Below are 24,245 nucleotides of genomic sequence, written 5' to 3' on the forward strand. Positions count from 1 at the left end.
TCCAAGTACATAGGACTTGGATGCAACTTTCAGAAAGTGTTAGGGAAATTAAGTTTTGGATCCTATATTAACAACCTCCAAATCTACTTAGTTGGATAAATGTATTTCCTTGTTACAGGTGAACTCAATTATGTGATATTTTGGTCAAATATCCAGAGTTGGGTAAATATTTCAACAGATTTATTCAATTAAAGGGTCTCTCATTTGTCTATTTCTGCACTGATCTACAGAAATAAGTACCCAACTCTGATTATTTTACCAAATAGTTCATCACCAGTCATCAAATTTAGGTTTCATGTTTACGCAGAGTGCTTACATTTAGTTCTGATCTGGTCTGCACTGCTCGTGTTATACATCTGATCCACATAGAAACCTCTCGGCAAAGTTAACACATATTTTGACATATATATTGACTGCTCAGTGCCAAAAGTGGGTAAGTGCAATGGCTGCCATTTGTAGATGAGTACATTATACTGTGAGTTCACATGGCAAATGCTACCAAATGTTCACAGGGCAGCTATTGCACTTACCCACTTCTGGCACTGAGCAAGAGATTCATTTCAAGTAATAGTGATCTAAAAGGTACCAAACCCTTAAGCTTAACCCTAGCTCTAACTTAAGGTGAGTGACTTCTGTTAGGTCACTTTGGTTCATCTGACAGGACCAGATTCTTCTAGTACAATATTGGTTCCTGGTGTAACACCATTTCACTCCTTGATATGTTCTATGGGTTAAATAATATTGCATGTGATAACAAGCATGTCAGCAACCTCTGTGACTGTCCTTAGATATAAGAAAATGCTAATAAATGATAGTAAGGTGATGACACACTTAGTACGTTATCACTTTAAATTAATTCCTTGACATGTTAAGATGAAATTATAATGAGATCAAGTACCTTTCCAACAACATCATGAATTCAATCTGAAATCAGGACTTTAAGCTTAGGATGTCTTTTTTCAGTTTATTTCTAATGTCAGGAATTGGTGTCAAAATTCAATTTTGATAAATAAACTGCAAGCCTGATTCATTTCCCATCATGCCTCTATACACAATTTCTACCTTGTTTTTTTCCTCAACAAGGGATCTAGAATGAGCGTTTATGGCGTTTCGACAGTATTTTTGTGAGACATGAGAGCACCTCAGGCGATCGAATTGCATTCTGAATCTGAAGCATGTCTTTCTGATATCAAATAATTTTAATTTTTTGAAATTCACGATACAATACAAATTTTATGACAAATTATTAAAATTTGATATTTTTCAAATTTTTGATATATAACAGTCCTCGAAATAAATTTTATAAATCTAATGACATATTCTTCCATACGAAAGGTCAAAATTTTCAATTGATCGTCGGCTTTTCATCCCACCTACATACACTTTAAGTATAAATCATCAGATTTATAAAGTTTACTTTGAGTACTGTTAAATATCAAAAATATCCATTTTTAATCATTTTCCATAAAATGTGTATTACATTGCAATTTTCAAAAAATTCTTTGTATTCAGAATGCAATTTGATAGGTCTGATGTGCTCTCATGTCCCGCAAAAAATGCTGTCAAAACGCTCAAAACGCTCATTCCAGTTCCCTTAACTGCACCCAAAAAGTATTCATAAACTCAAATAAGAAATAATTTCTTGATAAAATTAACAAAATTTGTGATAATCAATTAGTTATGCACATTTTCACACCATCACTCAATTCCATAAATGGCCAACTGAGGTATTTACTACTCCAAAGCACTTCCCTGCTCCATTTGAAACAGGCTCACTGTGGTGTGACGGTACACAATCTGTGTTCATTATCGGCATGATGGATGAATAAGTCAATGGAATTGAATTGTTATCAATTTTGAAACAAATGGAAGGATTGTTTTTTTATTTGCAGCATCTTTAAGGAGGGTAGCTCAGATCAGTAAACAAGACACTGCATTCGCGGGGGCAGTCTTACAATATTAAAATATACCTATGAATATTATATAATATGAAGATGTATAGAAAATATTAAGTCATATTTGACAAGTGAGGTATCAAGATGTACAGATCAAATTCATCTATCCATACAACTCTTACATTTCTTTATATTGAATGTTAAATTTCTTCAAAAATTGCCTCAATTTAAGTGTAACAATACCTTCTGTATGCAGTTCATTTGAAATAGCAAAGACAAGTCAAAAGTACCAAAAACAAGTCAAAATTAAGTAGCAAAAACAATTAAAAAATTGTGGCAATGCAATTTCTATCCCGGATACTTTCACATAAAATATAATTTAATATAATTACCCATAATGCCTTGCTTATAACCATCTTTCACCTCGTAAACTAAACACACTAAGCAACTGGCAAACCTGACGCTTCCATGCTAGCTAATGGTGGTATATTCAATTTACTGAGAACAAATTACGACAACTTTTTTTTCCGGGGGTCCCTCCTAGGCTCACCATGAAATTTCAATTTGTTACTTTGTTGCCATGAGCAGAAAGGCAATTGAAATGGAGATGGCTCTAACCTGGCAGACGGGGAATGCAATTTGCAACGACAAAAAAGCGCAGGCAATTTTTAAACTTAAAATGTGAATGGACAATTAGTGTTATTGATCTAATTCTTCTAGAACACCTTCGCTGTATATAGGTAAGCTTTAGGATGTTACTGAAATAATACCCTTATTCTGATTCGAAATGCAGCAACCTTTTTTAATATTATTGTTGACTACGTGAGATCGTCTAGGATGTTAAGTCCATAGGGCTATTAGTTGATACATTTTATATTGGAAGCCATCTCAATGTAAAGCTATGAATGTGACTTGGAGTATGTTGTACCAAATCCAAAATGGCCTCCGCACTTATTGATAAAGTTAGAAATCATTAACATTTTGTTAGTTATTTCAATCCTCAATTAATTAATTGATTAATTACCAAAGTTTCAGTGTGGACCATAATGGCCTCAATCCAGTGGCATAGTTCAATAACCTCAATTAAACAATCATAGTACAATTTTGACCTCAAGTTGCAGAGTATGAGTTTTTGTACCCAAATTTTCAAAGGTCATTCAAGAAATATACAAATGTACTGGGGTTAAAGAACTGTGCCTCTAATAGATGAGCATGTTATGGATCCTGGTATAAATGGTATGGTATAAATGACACCCCTTTCTCAAGTATTGGGATCTTTTATATAGAACTTATTTTGTGTCAGATTTAATTGTCTCAAAATTTGAGTGCAAATATCGCTAGGTCATGCTCCAGTCCAACATGCCTTAAAGAAATTTGCATAAATGTGATAAATTATCATACTATATTCTTTTCCTCAACAAGGAGTATATAATTTATAAACATTATCACAATAAGACCTCCCGACTTCACCATCACGCCTGTCGGAACACTGACATTTGAGTTATCTGTAAGTGAGCAACGTTATCTCTATGACGATAAGCAGCTGGCGCGAGGAGAGAGATGGTAATTTTCAATTCTCGTTAGATTGTATATTAATTAACGTTGCTCCTAGGGAGTACAGCTTAACACAGTTTATCTTTGTGACTTATACATTGCTCACAGTCAGGCTTGTAGGGCTACTAGACTTAGTTATATAGTTTAGGTTTGCAAGTGGCTTACATTATAATTGATGAAGTCAACACGAATGAACTCCTTCGGGTTATCAGTTGTTACTCTTTCAACTGGGTGTCATTTATTCTCAACTCGGAGACACAGAAAGGACAGAAAATAGTAGTCGCAGGAATAGCATTTGCGCTAATGACCAATCCAGTAGTTGTAATTAAATCTACTAACGATTTGTCTAATTAATTATTTTATTTTTAAAGCAGATACGAGTGATGGAAAGGTCAGAGAAATGGAAACCTCCAGCAACTTCTCATGTTTTCTTGGCAACAATTTCAACTATGTCCTAATTAATTGATGTGATATAGCTCTCTCCTATGTAATTGGTTTATACCATGTGTGGAATGTAATTGACCAGGGGGTGTAGGTTTATACTCTCATCTCAAAAGTCAGAGTTTTGCACATACAATAGATTAATGTTACATGTTAAATGTCAGGCTCTGGATAAAGAGATTGGCACTCTCATACCTGTGACAAAGTCCTGTACATGTAATTGGTTATGTAATGTGTGGAATTTCAGTCCAGTGACCAGGTGTTGAGATTAATACTCTCACACCTGTCTCAAAGTCCGGTACACTTAATTAGTTACACTAAGTGTGGAATGTTTGCCACCAGGTGTTGAGATTGATACTCTCATCTCCTGTGTCAAAGTTCTGTTCATAGGTTTGTCACATGTGAAATGTCAGCGACCAGGCATAAGAATTTATACTCTCATATCCTCCATCAAAGTTCTGAGAATTGAATTGGTTTTGTGCTATGTGGAATGTCACCAACTAGTGTGGAAATTGAGAATGGTACTCTAGTTGAGGTCCTGCTATTATGTGGCATACTCCACTTCTGATTCTTTGATAAGGTGTATAATGTAAATATTCTTCATTTTTCACTAACATCTTCCGATAAAATGTGCATTTTAATTGCCTCCCTTTTCTGGCCTCAACAACAACGTTCAAGAGTGCCTCCCTTAAATTGGCCTTAACCATAACTTGCAATCATTACAACACAACATAGGTCAAACTTCCAACCGGTATAACTCATAGTTTCAAACCCTACCCAGGGGTTAAATCCCAACCCAGGGGGGCTAGTAACTTTACTTCAAGAATCTAAATCATTCGTGCATATGTCATGAACTAATCACAGTTGGCAAGACGCCAACAGATGGGGACGCTCCTCCTCGCAAGTATGAAGGTGAGCGTATCGAAAAACATCACTTGATCATGTCATCCAAACTTTTATTTCAATCTATTTATAATTGGTAGTAGGTCCTGTGTCACAACCTGGGGTACCTTTGTGTTACATAGTAAAAAAATGAAATGGTTCATACATTTTACCTACACATCTCATTTGAAGTGGTTCATCCTTCTGAGCATTTTGACACCTTTTTTATGGAAATCGGTTAAAAAATGAGAGAGTGAAGGCAAAAACAATCACAAAGTAGGGACGATGTAACCCCGCCTCTTTTTTCCACATTTACAATCATTCTGAGCAAGTATTGGTCTTTTAAATGAACGTTTGTATTTATTCACTTGGTTTAGATGTCTGGGAGTTCATTTAGACATTTTTTACTAGATTCAAATTTTTAAAGGGGTTTTAAATCAAATTTACAATATGAATCCCTCCCCTAATCCTCCTCCCCTAATCCTCAGCCACCCTTGGCACATTTCATGCCAAACGTCATAAGAAAATAATTGAAAAATATTTGAAAACAGGATAAAAACATGAGTAATATAGAATAAATTAGCCTCAATTTAAGACCTAATTGAATCTTCTAAGTGAAGGAATACTCAAGAGACGGTGTTTTGAAATCCAAACTGCACATCACAATGTAACAAAGCCACCTTTTTGTGTACCCCAGTATATGGCACAGGATCAGTAATAAAGATCTAGTGGCCAAGTATGAGACTACTTCAAAGAGATTAGACCCAAAGAGTACCGACTCAGAATTAAAACCAGAGAACTAGGACTCGACTGTCATCTTGATACACGCATCAGGGACAAAAATTGGGGACATTTGTGTTTTGCATGAAATGCACCCGAAACTAATCAGTGCTTGTGCGCGATACTAGCCATGCTTCATGGAGAGAGACACTGACTAAATCTAGGAGCGATGCAATTCATTATAGTGTGATTATCATGCAGAATTGTTTTCGTTCATTTTTCGTGTACCGTTGATAAGTACCCGAATACCCCCCATTTTTTGCCCATAACTAACCGCGCTATTGCACAAGGCGGTATAGGAAGTCCTGGTTCTCTAGTTTTAATTCTGTGGTACCAACTCAGAATTGCATGTGTGTTACAAATGCTATTGTAAATCTGCCATCTTGGTTTATCATGCATGGGGGCCAAAAAAGTGAACCTTCAGTCTTCAAGCTTGATTATCACCACTGTTTGCAATTGAAGCACTTGGTATAAGTTATTGGCGAAAATTTGGCAAAATAATCTGGAGGTACACTATTTTGAGCTTTATCACAAACATGGCGACTCACAAACATGGCAGAGTGGGGATCGTGGCCGAGTAGTTAAGGTGTTGGACTGTGAATCCCAGGGTCTCGGGTTCTAAATCTAAGTACGTCCACTTGAGCTCGGCTGGCTCTTTGTTTCCTTGAGCAATACACTTCACTCTACTTGCTTAGTGCTTCGGAGGGCACTTTAAGCCATCGGTCCTGTGTACATGTATTTCTGACATTAATACATGCAGTGTGCACGTTAAAGAATGTCACAGGCTATTTGAAAAGAGCAGGGGATCATCCTGGTACTGTTGACTGTACTTCAAAAATACACTCATCTACTCTAGGTTCCAGAGTAAAAAATAAGTACAGCTTGTCTGTACGCAGTGCAATAATACTCATACATATAAGGCCAGCACTAATAAGGAAGAAGAAGAAGAAAAAGAAGAAGTTGATACTCTTTGGGTCTAGTCTCTATGGGTTGCTTACATACTTGAGAGTTTTCTCAAGTTTGACTATTCCCTAATAATCATCACTGACACTAAAGAAGCTCTACGTTGGACGGGACTTTGGACCTGTATCAGATCAATGTATCAATATTGCACCATCCTCTTTCTAGCCCATCCCCTCTATAAACATCTCCAACATTGATCAAATGTTAACACTGCATGAGTACAATGTTGTGCCACAGTGTGCTCCCTTGCATGTGTGCCAGGTCATTGGATATGTAATCACACATTTATTTCACCCTTGCCATCTATAATTGTCCCTTCAAGTCACATTCACAGATTGTGGGCAGCGATACATTTTCATTCACATGAGTATCTTTGACTTGATTTGACTTTTAAAGACCCCTGCTAAGGGAGTGTTTCTAGTTTCTAGTTTTTGGGTGTTTTTTTCAGCCTGATTTTATTTGTTTATTCTATTCTTTGATTTACTTGTGACCCCCTTAACACAGATATTAGACAAGGGCTCTATTTCACTTAACTTTACGAAGCTTTGCAGGTCTCAAAATCAATTGTGACTTACAACTCATCGTAAAATCAATTTCACTAAAATGACTTGGTACCCTTCGTAAGTAATAGGGATTTACTACAGGGGCCCTTTGTAAAGTTATGTTTTACAAAGCTTCATAGGTCTCAAAATCAATCGTAATTGTGAGTCATCCTAAAATCAATTTCACCAAAATGACTTGGTACCATTCGTAAGTAATAGGGATTTACTACAGGGGCCCTTTGTAAAGTTACGTTTTACAAAGCTTCGTAGGTCTCAAAATCATAATAGAGACTCATCCTAAAATCAATTTCACCAAAATGACTTGGTACCATTCGTAAGTAATAGGGATTTACTACAGTTACTTGAGTTAAGAAGGGTTAACAGCTAAGTGAAATACACCCAGTACCTTAAATCACATTTACAAAGGTATTGTATACATATTTCAAAATAACCAAGAATTTCACAAGCCATTTAAATTGCATTAAAATTTGTCAACTTATTCTTGTCAGAAAATCGATGTCCTTTGCTTTAAATCAAATCTATTGCTAGCACTGCATGCGTGCAGGTATTTGGTTGAAGAAGCTCCGTGCACTCTTGTATGAGGCCGTGTCATCGTAACTCTTATTTCACAGTCATACATCCCAACTATAATTGTCCCTAACATTAATCCAATGTTATCACTGCGTGAGTGTAGAGCTCTGGCAAAACAAGATTCATTTGTGTCTCCACATGACACTGTTTTCATTACCAATGTGTGTGTTACTGTAAAAATAGAAATTTACACACTATTAATTTTTCACACTTTGCTAATTTTAAACCGTTTGCCTTGTTTGTAAATTTGTGATTCTATGTTTCCATACATTGAATTATACACACAAACAATATATTTGTATGTTGTTATTTTCACGGTAGCAGCTTGGAATGTGAAAAGTGCGAAAATAAACGTAGCGCAAAAATTTCCAATTTACCAGTACCTTTTGGCTATATTTGAATGTGTCACATACATACACTGATTTAATGTGAAGTGTTATAGTCACGTCTGACATTTATAACGGATATACCATTTATTGATATAACATTAAACTGCTTATTTATCTGATACGAACCATTTATGCAGTTAATTACATAAGCAAATAGTCAAAGAGTTATCAACTGAACAAGAAAGAACAAAAAATGCAGGTCATGTGGATCAACTGTTCAAAATTTAACTTTTGTCCTGCTTGGTAATGGTGTACTTGGCAAAAAGAATTACTTGGCCAAATACATATTTAAATGAAGTGATTAAAATTTCTTAAAGGAAGTCTCCGGCAATCACAACATTATTCCTTATGTGTAAGAAAAATATTTCTCAAGCATGAATCACATGGTTTTATTTAAAACAAACTCATAGTGATCATTAAAACGAATAAAAACATCCGTTTCTCAACACGCGATATTCAAAATTCCCGGGCGCCGAAATTGTCTGACGACAACTGAGCACAAGTAACTATTACGTCATTGCACTTAGAAATGAGGAATTTTGAATATCGTGTGTTGAGAGCCGACAGTTTTTATTTGTTTTTATGGTCAATGTGAGCTTGTTTTAAATAAAACCATGTGATTCATGCTTGATAATTATTTTTCTAACATATAAGGCACAATGTTATGATTGCCGGAGACCCCCTTTACTTTGTATACAACTTCACATTAAACTAGTATATAGCACCATATTCATCATGTTTTATCAACCTATCAACTTTGCAGTTGACTGTTTATTGCATTAGGGCTGATATTATACTATATTCACTTGAACCACACATCGCACCGATGAGCGACTAAATTATGACCAATGACTGGCTCATTCATTTCATAGCTGAATAACAGATCCAGCTAGTTGGTCAAACTCAACTGGGGGTGGCTAGCAAATCAGTAAAACATCTCCTTATGACATCATTGTGTAACTCATATGACATCACAATTGATAATCCTAACCGAACCAAACATCAGAAAACCTCAATTCAGAAAACGTAGTCACAAACAGGTATGCGATTGCAGCATCATACGAACAGTCGGCCAAACTACACCCCTATGGCAAGGGGTCAGGGGTCAAAACCGCACCCAAGAAAAAAAGAAAGTTTTATCTTCTTCTTTCTTTCTTCCTTTCTTCTTTCCTTCCCCCAACTGGGGCATTAGGGATAAGGACAAGACAAGAGGCCATCACAGAACACTATCTGCTGTCAGCACCCTAACTATAGTCCATCTAGCAAAAACACTTCAGGTGAGTTCACAGTGCACTGTATTGAAGTAAAATCTCTTAAATCAACATACCAATAGTTTCTTACCTTCAATTTGTCATCATCATCAGCCTCTTGGAGACGACCTTTGACATCATCCATCCATTTGTCAAGCTCTGAACTCTCCTTCTCAAACTGATGCCATTTGGGTACTACATCCCTTATTACTCCCTTGCGGCTATCCGCGTCCAGTTCCAAGGCATTCCATCTCGTCCTTAGGATGGTCAGCTTGCTCTGGAGAATGATCGCCTCATCAGGATCTTCCACTTTCATTTTGGCCAAGAGTTGTTCTCCATTTTCAATAAGCTGTTCAACATCTGGACGGAGGTTGTCAAGGGCTTCAGTGGTCTCCTGCAAAATAAGCACATACAAGTTGAAGTTGATGAAATTTTAAAAACTGAAGATGGTAAAGCACATTGGATAATATTTTCATAAATGTGCAAATTGTAGCAAATAGAAGATTGGACAGTTCTCAAGCTTATATGTGACGTGTCATGTCAAAAGGAGACACTTTTGGGCAGGTTATCAATTTTGAGGTTTTTACATATCTTAAATATATAGATATTTTGCTCCACAACGCCGTTTTCCCCAATGAAATCGGACATTCCTAAGCGAGGATATTGAGTTCGTAAGTTATGGTATTATAAAATTGGAAATTGAGATATCGGCTTTTAAAAATATTATTGACCATGTTGAGAGTAGGAATTACCTAGGATATGTCTCAAAAAATACAAGATGCCAGTTATATTCCGGTCTGAAACTATCAGACAATATTTTAAAGATTAATAACATCACAAATTCGCAACAAACCCAAATTGCGAAAAATCTCCCCCGAGCGGATTTTTGGCTATTTCTCCATTTACGATCCTGCCCAAAAGTGTCTCCTTTTGAAATGACACGTCACATATTTCAAATTCAGGACCTGGCATTGACAGGTTAAATGTGTGGCAGCCAAGACTACAAGATCACACCTCAAGTCCCCAATCCAGCAAGCTTCTGCTATTTTTTGTGTCACAGTTCGTCCTGCTCTAAAGCTACAACTATACTTTGAGCTCAACACTTGATTTTGCCTACTCCTTCTAAAAGAAACAATTAATTTGCGCTCCTAGTTCATAAAATCAGTTACCTATGACACCCATTTAATCCAAATCAGATCCTTACCCAGCAAACACAAAACGTTTTTACGAAACGTTTTAAACATTTTCATAACATTTAACGTTTCGTAGGGAAAACACTACAACATATTTTATATATTATCAAAATGTTATTAAAAAATTTTAGATTGTAAACATTTTTGCAAAATATTTTATCAACTTCTAAATAACATTATTTTAAAAATGTTTTGCATTAGGTTTTCAAAAATATTTTTGAACTTTATTTTACCTTTCATATAATATAATATTCAAACAGGTTAAAATGTTTTAACCTTTTACTTATGTTTCCAAAAGTGTTTTGTATTTGCTGGGTAAAAGATCTATTTTGCCCCTGCATCATTTTTTAAGACCCCAATTTTACTCCAAATCAGTTCCTTAAAAGCTCTACTTTTGAAAACCAGCACTACACACCTCAACCAAATTGCTAGCTGTATTGAGAATCAAATCCACTGAATTCTAACAGCACTGTACAAGTTCCTTTAATAAATGCAATTGCTTGAAGTCTATAATTTACCTGTACATTTTCTTCCACATCTTTGTCAAAATCCTCTTCCCTCAGATCACTACCATCAACCAGCCTATGATCACACAAATCAATGGCAGTGTACGTCTGCTCCAAAATCAAATTTATCTCAGCCATGCTTCGTTCTCTCTCCTCCTCCTCTTCTGTCTTTGGCACTCGATTCTTTTCCGCATCCGATTTCAACTTTTCGAACATCTCATCTAGATTCATGGATGACTCTTCAGTTTCTACGATCATCTGTTCGCATTTTTCATCGACAATTTCTTCTTGGACGGGCGCAAGGTGTTCAAGGTGTGTGAAGTCCGGGGCAGAATGAACCGGAATCACGATCTGTTGATCCATGGGTTCCTCTATCACCTCAACAGGACTGGGTTCACGAGCAATATCCTCAAATTCCATTTCCAGTTCGCTTCTGCACACCAGAGCTTCGTCTGAAATCGAGTCTATTTCCTCGCTTGTTTCCGCTTCCATCACTGGGGGCGCTGACTCTTCTGGTTTAACAACTTGTTGTTGAATTTGTTCTTCCTCGGCTATTTTCTGTTTATTTGCTGCTGCTTCTGCTTCCTCTTTGCGTCGTTTTTCAATCTCAATCGCTCCGGAAATCCTTTTCTGTTCTGCTTGTCGTTGCTGTACATTATTAAATAAAGAAAGGAAAAATGCTTGGTATTTAGTATTTAAGGAAAGTGTAATGAGTGAAGAGTAGTTTTATCATTGAATGCAAGAAGGTCATAAGTACAAAATCATTACAAAGCCCTTACAGCCTTTTTGCACGTAACTGTTGAGATATATAATACATACAAAATGATAAATGCACCAACTTCATATTCCAACTTTCACTGAAAATTTAATTATAATAAAAGCCAGAAATTTAGAAATTTAGAAACTAGTTTGTGTCCACCAATCCTGCCAATCAAACATCTCACAGCCTGTGATTGGTTAGTATCACTTAGCTAGGGAAGGTACCGCCTAACACCACCCTAGTTACACAAAACCAACCAATACCAGGCTGTGCTGGAGTTTGCGTTTTGTTATTCCCGAATCTTTGCATAAATTAGGCAAATTACTCAATTTGCATATCAAACACTGACAATCATATTGATATCCTTCCATTCATTCAGTTATGAATAACAAATCTTGACAAATGGCTAGGAACGGATGTACAGACAGGTGGACGTAAACATGATTACAGAGTCTCTTCCTATTAACCCCATGAGAACTACCTGCTGATTGGCCAAAGAGAAGTTTTCATTATCAATTGGCCCAATTAGCAACATTGTTAGAATAATTTCACCACACAAAAAAATTGGGGTGAATTATATGCAAAGCTCCATACTGATTGGTGATTAAAGTGAAGATATCATGTAATTGGCCAATCAGAGGCAATGTTAGATCGGCAGATAGTGCTCAGGGGGTTAAACATATCGTCGGTCGCAACACATAGTGGCGTACGTGAAGGGCAAAATACGTCTCTGAGCAAACCGTTTTTGAAGGATATGCTACTAGTAACAGAGTCGATACTCCTCCACTGTTATCTCTCAGTGGCCCGATTCCATTTAAAATTAAAGTCCAAGGTTCAAACTATAGGATATTAGCTAGCGTATACGCCACTATGTGAAACGGAAAATTTGGAAAATGGCTATACGCCACTATGTGTTGCGACCGACGATATAAAACAAAAGTCAATAACTATACCTTAATTCTCAAGGACACATCTTCCCATCTCTGGTTAAGGCTAATCAGATCAGGCTCTGTAGATCGACGACAATCACCTCCAAGTCTCATCAACTCAAGGGCTTGGTCTCGGATTTCCTCCACACGAGGGGACATGTCATCCGCTTCCTCTTGAAGCTTCTGTTTGTAATAAGCAGTAACATCATAGAAACAGGATAAAGAAGAAGCTTAAGAACAACTTGGAAGATTTTGAGTTGAATCAGTATTCAAAATTCTCACTCAAACAATAGAAATTGACTTGTCTGCTAGGATAATTGTTTTACAGCTGTTCCAAGTAAATCAGTTCAATGTTGCCATTGTTGAATGAAGCTTCGATAGGCAATTGAATTTGACAATGTTCCACAACTTTTTTTAATTCTTCATATGTGCCCAACTAAAAGAACACAATTTTCACATTAAAATGTTAGCTGGAGTTACAAAATCGCATGTCTTAAGAAACCAACATACACTTTTTGCAAACAATGACGTCATATAAAATTGATAAGCTTATTCATATAACTCCCATTATTCGTAATTCATACATCCATTATCAACGATATCTCAAGTGTTTCTATTTGCGACATATCTTATTATAAACAATGCAAACAATATTCATCTGAATTTCAATTTGTGCTTATAAATGGTCATCGATCCCACGCGAGAAGCAATTCAGGTAAAACATACCTCGTACATTTCCATGGCATCCCGAAAGCTATGCATTTTGAGCAGACATGAATAAGTTTACAAAGAAGATTTCTTCCTGTCCTCATTGTTTAAGTCATAACATTTCACACTTTATATCACATACCCACCTATGCCCTGCCCCTAGCAACAGATGACAGTCTCTTCCCTATGATACACAACTATCACTACTTAACACCTTACCTGGTATTTCTGTATCTCTTCCTCGGAAATCTGGTCATCCTGAGGCAGTCTTGCTGAGGCATCAAGCTTCTTCTCTGCATCACTTAGCCAGGGTTTCACCTCCCCAAGGTTGCTGCGGTAGGCCTCCATCTGTTCCGCATACTTCTGCAAGAGCACCAGAGGAAAGAAAACGTCAAAAGAGTGAAGATTTGGTTACTTTCATGACATCTAAAGAGGAAATCAACAATGTGTACTCATACATGCAATTTGCAATGGAGATTACCACACTGGCAGTGCTTAAGCTTAACGTCAATGTCTTAAAGGTCTATAGAGAGGACCATTGATGATATGCAGACAATTAAGGTTCAACAACCAATCAGAGGGTTATCTAAGACAAATAATCAAAAATGATAACATTGGGCTATTCCATTTAAAATCCACACTACCCCTGTGGAAGATTTAGCTAAAGTCTTCCACAGAGGGAGTATAAGTTTTGAATAGAATAGATAATTAAGTAACTTCCATTTGAAATACTCACTCCAGTTGTGGAAGATATAGGTAAAGCCATTATACAGGAGGAGTATGGGTTTCAAAATGATTAACTCTGACCAATTACATTTGAAAAACATACTCCCCCTGTGGAATATATTTCCAAACTCTTCCACAGGGGTAGTGTGGATTTTAACTGGAATAGCCCATTTTCTGATCCAGCTGTCCATAGTAAGACAGGAATGTCCTCCTGGTGATGCCGGTAGCAAGCATCCAACATCGCCTCATTCATCATGACAATTATCTTGCAGCTGGCTTAAGTACATCCAAATTAAATCACATCCTCAGCACACTATGGTATATAAACACACACTATGAAACATTTTGAAAACATACTAGTATCTTAATGCACGCACATTGGTCATTGACTGTGAACCTTGTACAGTCACCACACAGTAGTGTTGAGTAAGGTCTCCTCCTAATAGCCTATAATGGCCCAACTTGATACAAAGTGCTTCTGATAACTGTAGACAAGCCTTTTAAAACTGAGGCATCGTTTGGACGGATGGACGGACGGAAGAACTGCATTTGTTTTGGTACGTACCTCTGACAATGTACACATAGTGAATTTCATCTGTCTGCCCTACATATTGTACGAGCTGATGATGTACACACAAACTTATTAGAACTATGTATGACGATGTGATCGTGGAATCACAAATACAAGTCGCAGATTCTTTCTCAAAATCCAATCCAACTATACAGCTAGGCATATTTGTACTCTTCCTAATGCGATTTTCATGAATATTTTAAGTCTAGACCCAAAAAATCCCAAAAAATCTAAAAAATGTAGATGATTTAAGAGAATTTAAAAGGGAAAAAATATGACTCAAGATTTAAAATGTACATCAGCATAGAGATGCTTTAATGATGCATGCACCAATTTACAGATTCTTTCCCCGATCCAATCTGAAGGACTACTATAACCCTATACAATACACAGTATATTTGTACTTTGCCATTCAAATGCATTTTTCATGCAGATTTCAAATCTGGTCAAAAAAATTCTGAAAAAAAAAAGATTTATTAATTTTGATATTTTGTTTAATTATGACTGTGAATTTGCCATCTACATGAGCATAGAGATGCTTAATGATGATGCATGCACCAAGTTATTAATGTTGTGTCTGGAGGGTCCCATCTAATAGCCTAGATGACCTTTTTATATGGAATGGATGAATGCTAAGATAAATGGATACACACAAACTTGATAATAATGGAATGAAAAAATAGCCATCACACATGACAGATTTGGGTTACTTGGCATTATGTCATCAGGGTCGGTCTTAAACTTGGAAAAACAATGGCATGATCGACAGGAATTATGTATAATAAACATAATTTTTTTTACCAGGTTCGCTGTCGCAAATAATAAAGGAGACAAGCAGAAAAAGTGATCCCACCTGGGAATTGAACCCAGGACCTCAGGTTTACAAGACCTGTGCCTTAACCCCTTGGCCACTGGATCGCAAGAGCTTTGTGATTAGGCAGGTTGCAATTTGAACCTATAAGTGGTCACTTAAACTTTTAAAGTCAAAATGAATCATGAATAATTACAATATTGTTACATCTTCATGTTTTACCATATCTTTGGAGCTAATTATAAAAAATTAAAAAAAAAGAAAACTTTTATCACAATCATGCCTCAGAAAAAATGAGGACATCAGGAAGCCCCTTCTAGGGAAATGCTGCCATTTGCATGCGCATATTTAGGGGGGCTTTGGGCGCTCAACCCCGGGTAAAAAGTAGGGGCGGTAAAAAGCGAAGGGCGGCGGAAGAAGAAGGCGGCAAAAACAGGGCGGCAAAAGCGAAAGGCGGCAAAGCAATTAGCAAATAAAAAGGCATAAAAAATTGAAAAAGCATAAAAATGTTGAAAATAGGTTGCTTTTAGGGCGCTAGCGCCTAAAACCGCTTTTTTTTTTTTGCTCTTCACTTTTTCAAATGACCGTGAAAAAAATTGGGTCAACCTTTTCGGGCTGTTAAGGCAGGGGGCGGCAAAATTGTTTCTTCTTCAGCCCCCCGGGGTTGGGGCGGCCACGGTACGCCACTGATTTGGGAGGGAACTCTGTTTCACCCAAAATAATAAGAAACATATATAAAAAATATTACTGCTTTTGTGAGAAATTTTGTTCATCTTCCAAGAAAATAAACATTTTTCTAGGCCTGATCACAATGATAATCAAAACTATATGAATGAGTTACTAATAAACATCTCAAAAAAAGTAACTAACCCCTTTAAATAATGGCCATTATTCAAAAAGGGGCTATTGTATTACAAATCTGTCAAATGCGTTGGAAGCAGAATTTATTTCTGCGTATTTTGACACCTCATTTGATACGATAGCCCAGAAAACAATAAAACAACGGTCAATTTCATGTAGTGAGGTCCTGATTTGAAAGTTGCACTTACATACAAATGTTTACAATACAAAAACACTCAGATATCATTACACAGATTTCCTCCCATTACACTGAATACAAAATCAATATAATTTACTGCAACTTTCAAATCTTGGGTTACATTGATTTAAATGTACGCTGTGACGTCAATATTTAGTCAATTGCTACAAATGAGGTGTCAAAATGTGCAGAAATAAATTCTGCTTCCAACGCATTTTTCAGATTTGTAATACAATTACCCGTTTTTGAGTAATGGTCATTATTTAAGGGGGGTTAGTTACTTTTTTTGAGATGTTTATTTGGCACCAATTAGAAACCAATCAATATTTATGCCAGGGAGGAATGGGGTAATTTTTGGGGAAATTTGGTTGAAAATGAAAGTTGGAAAACATGGGACACAAAAAAGAGGGTGCAGGGAATACAAAATTTTGCAGCCAACAAAATTGTGAACTCCCCATTCCCCTTCCCCACATTAAAATTGATTGGTCCATACCATGTAAAAGAGCATCTAGAAGAACACGCTAGAGATGAAAAGACAACATTATGATAACAGATCCTCCTAACACATACAAGCCTCAAGGCTCTGTCCGATTGCCATTATCACATTCATAATACCCTCGTCTATCTAGCTATTTACATGACCACTACAGAGGCAGAGGATAACCAGCATTAACCCCCTGAGTATCCTGCCGATCCAACATTGCCTCTGATTGGTCAATTGCATGATATCTTCACTTTAATCACCAATCAGAATGGAGCTTTGCAAATAATTCACCCTAATTTTTTGTGTAGTGAAATTATTCTAACAATGTTGCTGATTGGTGCAATTGATAATGAAAACTTCTTTTTGACCAATCAGCAGGTAGTTCTCATGGGGTTAAAGCATTAGTGTGGAGTGAACGACAGATGATATTCTATCCCCATATTAATGCTCATATGATACAGTTCATATACTGCTAGCATCATTCCTGGAAAAATGGTAATTTCTCAGGAAGAGAAGCACAAAGATTCTCCACTCTATAATAGCCATAGCAACTCAGCTATAAAGGTGTACATTTGTGTCACAAAAAAAGTGTGAAAAGGGATTTTTTTTTTTGTGTGAAAGAATGTGGTACGTGCAAACATCAATTTTCAAAAAAGGGGCATCAAAGTGTTACAAGCTAGTTGAATGTGTAAACCTGTGTTGGGGTCATAATTGATGTAAAATGGGGGCAAAAAGACAATAACTTTTTCAGAGGGTATTTTGAAAACAGCTGGTCACAGATAGGTATACTATTTGATTAGTGCCCTCTCCACCCCTAAAAACACTCAATAATTGGGATGGACATGACCACCCCTGGCCCCCAGGTTGCTTCAGACCTACTGATCTCCCTTAAACATGATACTGAAAACCACATACACACGGTGTTAGATGCTAGACGAGTACAATTGATTCCATATAATTTGATGAGGATAATTCCTATCGACTGTGAAATCTCAATGGCGGATATTGAACAAGCCTGTTATGCTTGGCAAATTGATTATTATACAACTAGAAAAAGTGGACCCCAGGGAAAATGCATCGGAATCTATATAGAGGCTTCCTTTGCACATGCAGGTATTATGTTCAGGTAAACTTGGGCTGGAGCATTATGGAGTAAGCACTCACATGTGTAGGAGTATGATGAATTGAATTATCATGTTGAAAAACTTGTTGCATTTTATTTTAAGTATTCCAGAAATAACTGATTATTTTGGAATTGAAATAATAGAAAATATTTGTGGTTGTTGTCATTTATTATGTTACTGTTGTTGATGTTGTTACTGGCATTGCTATTGTTTTTTGTTTACTGCTCAGTAGCAGCAGAAACATTAAAATTGAGAGGGGCAAAAGCAGGGCCGTATGCAAGGGGGGTGCGGGGTGCGATGCCCCCCCCCCAAATTTTTCAGAATTTGCAAGCGTAGCGAGCAAAACAATCAGGCTTTTTACACTTTTTGGAGAAAAAAAAGGTCAACATTTTGTCCACTTTTCACAAAATCACCCCCTTGGAAAAAAGTCCACTTTTTCAAAATCAGCACCATCCAAATGAAATCCTGGGCAGAGGGCCTGGGCAGAATGGGACAAGTATGTTTTGTTCTGGTTTTATTTTGCTATGGTCTATGGGGGCCAAAGGAGGCATTTTTGAAAAATGAGTTACCGTATTTATTACATTAAACATACAATAGGCTATCATTTACTGAAAACACTAAAGGTCTAGCATACCTGGTTCTCAAGTTATGAAGTTTTTTGATGTCTATGTATTTTATTGTTTTTTACTCCATATTTGGCCTTTATCTCAGTTTCACATGCCACTGGTCACACTGCCTACTGATGCTGCTGTTGGTGCTGTTGTTATTGCCGTTGTTGTTAGAATTGTTGTTGCTGTAGTTATTGCAACGTCAAAAAGAAATCTATGCCACTGGCTGCTGCTCGCTGTTGTTGGTGATGTTATTGTTGTTTGTATTAGATTTGTTCTTGCTGGTGTTGCTTTTGTTGTTGTTATTGTACAATATCTAAGACATTTTCAACACTTTGACATAATAATATATACACTATCCAGGCTCTGCAGATCAAAACACTATATCCATACATAGTTCACGCACAACATCAACAGGTATCATATTAAACACACTGCTCAATAATCTTTCATCACATAATAAAAACATATTCACATCATGCCTCATAAAATATAAATATTTCACCAATGTACACACACAAAACCCTTTGCAGAATAAAACATCAAGAGTACCATAAAGGCTGGCTAGAGGATGGGATCCTCCTGCCATGTTGCCACATTTGTCATTTTGTAGCCCATTTAGGTGATTTCCAAACATTTCTGAATAGGTGATTTACAGATATTTGTGAATAGTTCTAGTTAAGTTTCATTATGGTCACTTTGTCTGTTTCGTACACCAGGGCTTCTATTTCTTGGTATTTGGGTGTTGTAAAATGCATTAGTTGAGTAAGTAAGTTGTAAGACAGCTTTCACTTTCGCTGGTGTCTATTTAGTCTATATGTAAATGTGGATCTAGCAAATAACAACCCATCTTTAGAAGGGCACTTAATAAATCAAATTTAAATGATCATGCAGTCATACACCAAACAAAAACCTCCAGGCAAAATGGAACATTGGTGGGTGAGTGTAACAAGTCCAATCCTGGCCATGTGGCAAGTTGATAAAAAGTTAAGTGTGAACTCTGATACTATAAACTGACCAGAAAAGAAATTATTTTTTAGTTTTGGTCTATGCAATTCAATTGATGCATAAGAATTCAAACTTGTGTGACTTTTTTAGTCTCTGTTCCTCCAGAATTGATCTTGAAAAGTTTGGCAACTCTGCGTTGTGTTTATAATGACATTATGAGGCCATCATTAAAATCAGCCCTCAAGGAACAACATCTGGAACTCTTAACATCTCAAGTGTATCTATTTCTGTAACATTTCTTCCAGCTCTTGAACTTGAAGGGTAACCTTCTTCATGCAAACATCACAAGCAGACAACATGTGACAATTTTAAATTTTAAACAAAATTTCATATTTTGGTGGCACACAACATGTGACAATTTTTATTAAATTTTAAACAAAATTTCATATTTTGGTGGCAATTATGGTGGCAGACAACATGTGACAATTTTTATTAAATTTTAAACAAAATTTCATATTTTGGTGGCAATTTTGGTGGCAGACAACTTGTGACAATTTTTTGAACAAAATTTCATATTTTGGTGACAATTTTTGAAATATACAGGGTGTCCCAAAAAAAAGAGGCCCCTCATTGCGCCCTCTTTTTCTGCTATTTCTGAAAAGTAGATTAAATATATTTTGGTATGTAAAGAAACCATTGATCGTTAGCTTTAATAAACCAAAACAATTATTTCAATCGGATCACAACTTTTGAAGATATGCCCTTTTGAATGAAAGTTCCTGTTTCTCACTCTGTCCACGGATAGCAAACTGAGTGGTTGGGATGGCTCATGCTGTGGAGTGGCCTGCACGATCACCCCACCTCACACCACTTTTTCCTTTGTGGCAAAATCTAAGATCTTCATAAGCGTATTACTGAATGCATTCGCATGAAGTATCCGGCGCACAAGGATAGTGCACGCAACGCAATTGACTTAATGAGGACCAGGGCTGAAACCTGTATTCGCCAAGGAGGCAACCAGGTAGAGGGCAGAGCAGCACAGTAAACTCACTTCAGAAGAACCAAAGACAAACCAAACAGCCTTTTAGGGCTACCTTTTATCCTAAAAAGAGAAATGACTTATGTTGTAAATAAAAAAAGAAAGCAAGAAACAACAAAGTAAGAAAATAAGAAACATAATAAAACAAAAAGGCATAAATAACCAAGAAAAAATAAGTAATTGCAAGTAAAGCAAAAGAAGTCGCATTCGGCATCCATTTTACCAACAAATTAATGACACTATTAACAAAATCCATTGCCCATAAACCCACCGGTAAAGCCCATTCGATAAATAAAGTTATTTTATAAAGTTATCATTGAGGAATGTTTGATATTCATGCATGGTATGTGTACTCCTTTTCAATCTTTGAAGTAGCCAAACCTTCTCCGTGGACAGAGTGAAAACGGGTACATTTCTTTAAAAGAGCATATCTTCAAAAGTTGTGAGCCGATTGATATAATTGTTTTGGTTTATTAAACCTAACGACTCAAGGTTTCTTTACATACCAAAGTATATTTGATCAACTTTTAAAAAATAGGAGAAAAAGAGGGCGCAACGAGGGGCCTCTTTTTTTTGGGACACCCTGTACATGCAAATGCATCAAAATTTAGTACAAACATGCCTAGCATTGGTTCAGCCGTTTTATCTCAAGTATATCTGTTTCTGTAACATTTCTCCAAGAGCTTAACCCCATGAGAACTACCTGCCGATAGGCCAAAAAGAAGTTTTTGTTATCAATTGGCCCAATCAGCAACATTGTTAGAATAATTTCACCATGCAAAAAAATTGGGGTGAATTATTTGCAAAGATCCATTCTGATTGGTGATTAAAGTGAAGATATCATGTAATTGACCAATCAGAGGCAATTTTAGATCGGCAGGTAGTGCTCAGGGGGTTAAACTTGCAGAGTATCCTTGTTCATGCTGACAATGCATCAAGAGCAGACGACACACGCAACATTTTTATCAAATTTTAAACACAATTTTTGTATCATTACTTGAAATCTACATGAAAAATGCACCAAAATTAGTATAAATATGCATAGTACTGTTTCATAAATCCAAAGTAAACCCTCATGATTTTGAAATATTCTTGATGTTTGCTTCATTTTGCCACCTGCAATAACCTCCTTGCTAATATAGTCTTGGGTACACTTGAGCCAATACTTGAAGTGACCTCTTACTTGACAATTTAACTTATTTCAATTTTCTATTTCAATTAATTCCCAAGGAGGCTTCAAGTGAGCACAATGAATTTGCTACAAGAATGTTAAGTAGGCCACTTAACTTGTTTCAGTGAGGTGATAGTGATTTTAGTCCAGAGAAATGATTATTCAGTACCCTATACATATAGTCTGTCTTGTCTCAAGTTGAGACTAAAGCCATGTTGGATTTTGCAGTGGTAGATTTAAACCAAGCGGGCTGACCTAATACCACAGGGCGTATACACACGCGTTAAAATACAATTCACAACAAGTCATATAAATATAAATAAGTATAAATTATAAAAACAAATAAACAAAGGCAATATCAAACAAAACGAATTATGGAGGGGATGACCAGAAGGCCAGTAAGGCCAGAGGAAGTCACCCCCTTTAACAAAGAACTGTTCCCATCAAAAGAAGTAAGAAATATACATTTGTCCGTACGCTAGCGCTGCACCGATTGAAATCTGCAAAATCCAACATGGCGTTACTCTCAATTTACAATAAGACACACTATAGTCAACCACCAGATTGTAGTACTTTTTTCAACTTGATTCATGACTTTGATTGTAAACTAAATCTTCCAAAGCTTCCACAAATGAAGCTTAGCTGTGATTATAAAGTTAAGGTGACAATTAATCTTAGCAGCTTTGAACATTTTTTGGCCCCTTTTATATTGTTACTTCACCAAAATTGTCTGACTTTCCCCCTTACAAAAAAATCCTTGAAACATGGAGATAAATCAAAATGCGCTAAAACTAACATTTAAAAAACTATATGCACGCTCTTCTGCAACAAACCTCTTGTTTTGCCTCATGCACTATTTTATCAAACTATTTGAAACTTGTTGACAAATAATACAGTTCACATAACCAAATCAGCAAAAATGAGAAACATTCTGTTACCTGCATAGTTTGTTTCCTCTCTTCTATTTTAGCACCAAGTTCTTCAAGGTTTTGTCTTGTCTTGTCCACATCCTCTCTGACTGATTTCAAGGCCTCTTTGTCCCCAAGGTTGATCATTGTGTCCGCCATCTTGCCTGTGTCCTCCAGGGTGGATTTCTTCTTATTAAGGTCTCGATTCTGTTTCTGTTCAAAACAAGATTATTTGGATTAAATAAATGAATACAGGGATTTATGATGTGCAACTTATATCCACCAAGAGGATCTCAAGGTGCGGTTGTGAAGTGTGCAATTTAATGCAGTTATCATGTGCCCACACTGCAAAAACAGCAGAGCAACACTTAATAAACACTTTAACACTTCATAAACACCTGTTTGTACAGTGAAGGTATAGAGGTGTTAATTTATAAACACCAAAACACGTTTAGAAATATGAAGATGTTTATGTTTTTTAACACAAGATAGTGTTTAAAATATGTATTTAAATACTATCTTGTGTTAAAAAACATAAACATCTTCATATTTCTAAACATGTTTTGGTGTTTATAAATTAACATCCCTGTACCTTCACTGTACAAACAAGTGTTTATGAAGTGTTAAAGTGTTTATTAAGTGTTGCTCTGCTGTTTTTGCAGTGCATCCACCACAAACTGGTCCTAAAGTCGGCATTTTCCATTTTGAGATACAATTAAAAACAGTAATTGGATTTCTATGTTGAATATACTAGGAATTTGACCTTTGATGAACTATAACTTCACTTCCAGATGTCTGATGAAGCTGGTTGAGGTGTCATTTTGAAGCTGAAAGTAAATTTTTTCAAAATCTGCAATAAACAGAAAATGAGCTAGAGCCAACTTTACTATCACTTTGTGGTGGATGGTCACATACAAGGTGTACCAAATGAGATGTGACAGTAATATAACTACTACATCTGAAATGTTACCAACATTCACATATGAAAAGCATTTGCAACCCCCCCCCCCCAAAAAAAATCATTGACATATGGGGGTTTGCAACAAAAGCAGTTATTGGTGGGATGCTTAGGTAGGATGAGCATTCCACCAAAAACTACTTTTGTTGAAAAACCAAGTTATATCAGTGATATGTTGATGATTTTTTGATGTGTTATCAAAATTGGGCAAGTGGATGAAAGGAGGTTTGCAACAAAGCTATTCATATACTTGTTGAATAGAACATTCATTACTAAATTCCTAGTTTAATATAATAAGACTTTTGTAACTTTTTAAAAGTGTGCAAACAATTTTGTTATTTAGTTACATTACTGTGAAATGAATAATCAGTAAAATTAATACATACTGAAGAAGGTGTCGGCTTATATGCTTCACCCTAGCAGGGCATAAGACAATGCGAGACACAAATTAATATTGACCTCTGAGACACAATCA

General features: G+C 36.3%; 1 protein-coding gene and 1 non-coding gene across 2 annotated transcripts in view; both read right to left on the reverse strand.

The window, feature by feature from the left end:
- The window catches only part of LOC140157257 (dystrophin-like), a 392,916-nt gene that overhangs the window by 363,608 nt on the left and 5,063 nt on the right, over positions 1 to 24,245 (reverse strand). The window contains 5 exon segments of the mRNA XM_072180385.1: positions 9,379 to 9,681; positions 10,999 to 11,634; positions 12,700 to 12,858; positions 13,603 to 13,746; positions 22,843 to 23,025. Coding sequence (XP_072036486.1) covers positions 9,379 to 9,681; positions 10,999 to 11,634; positions 12,700 to 12,858; positions 13,603 to 13,746; positions 22,843 to 23,025 — 1,425 coding nt within the window.
- Trnat-ugu (transfer RNA threonine (anticodon UGU)) lies at positions 15,525 to 15,598 on the reverse strand. The gene has a single exon. It is a non-coding gene; the product is annotated as a tRNA-Thr (tRNA).

The sequence above is a fragment of the Amphiura filiformis genome, chromosome 7 (genome assembly GCF_039555335.1).
Source record: "Amphiura filiformis chromosome 7, Afil_fr2py, whole genome shotgun sequence".
Lineage (NCBI taxonomy): Eukaryota > Metazoa > Echinodermata > Ophiuroidea > Amphilepidida > Amphiuridae > Amphiura > Amphiura filiformis.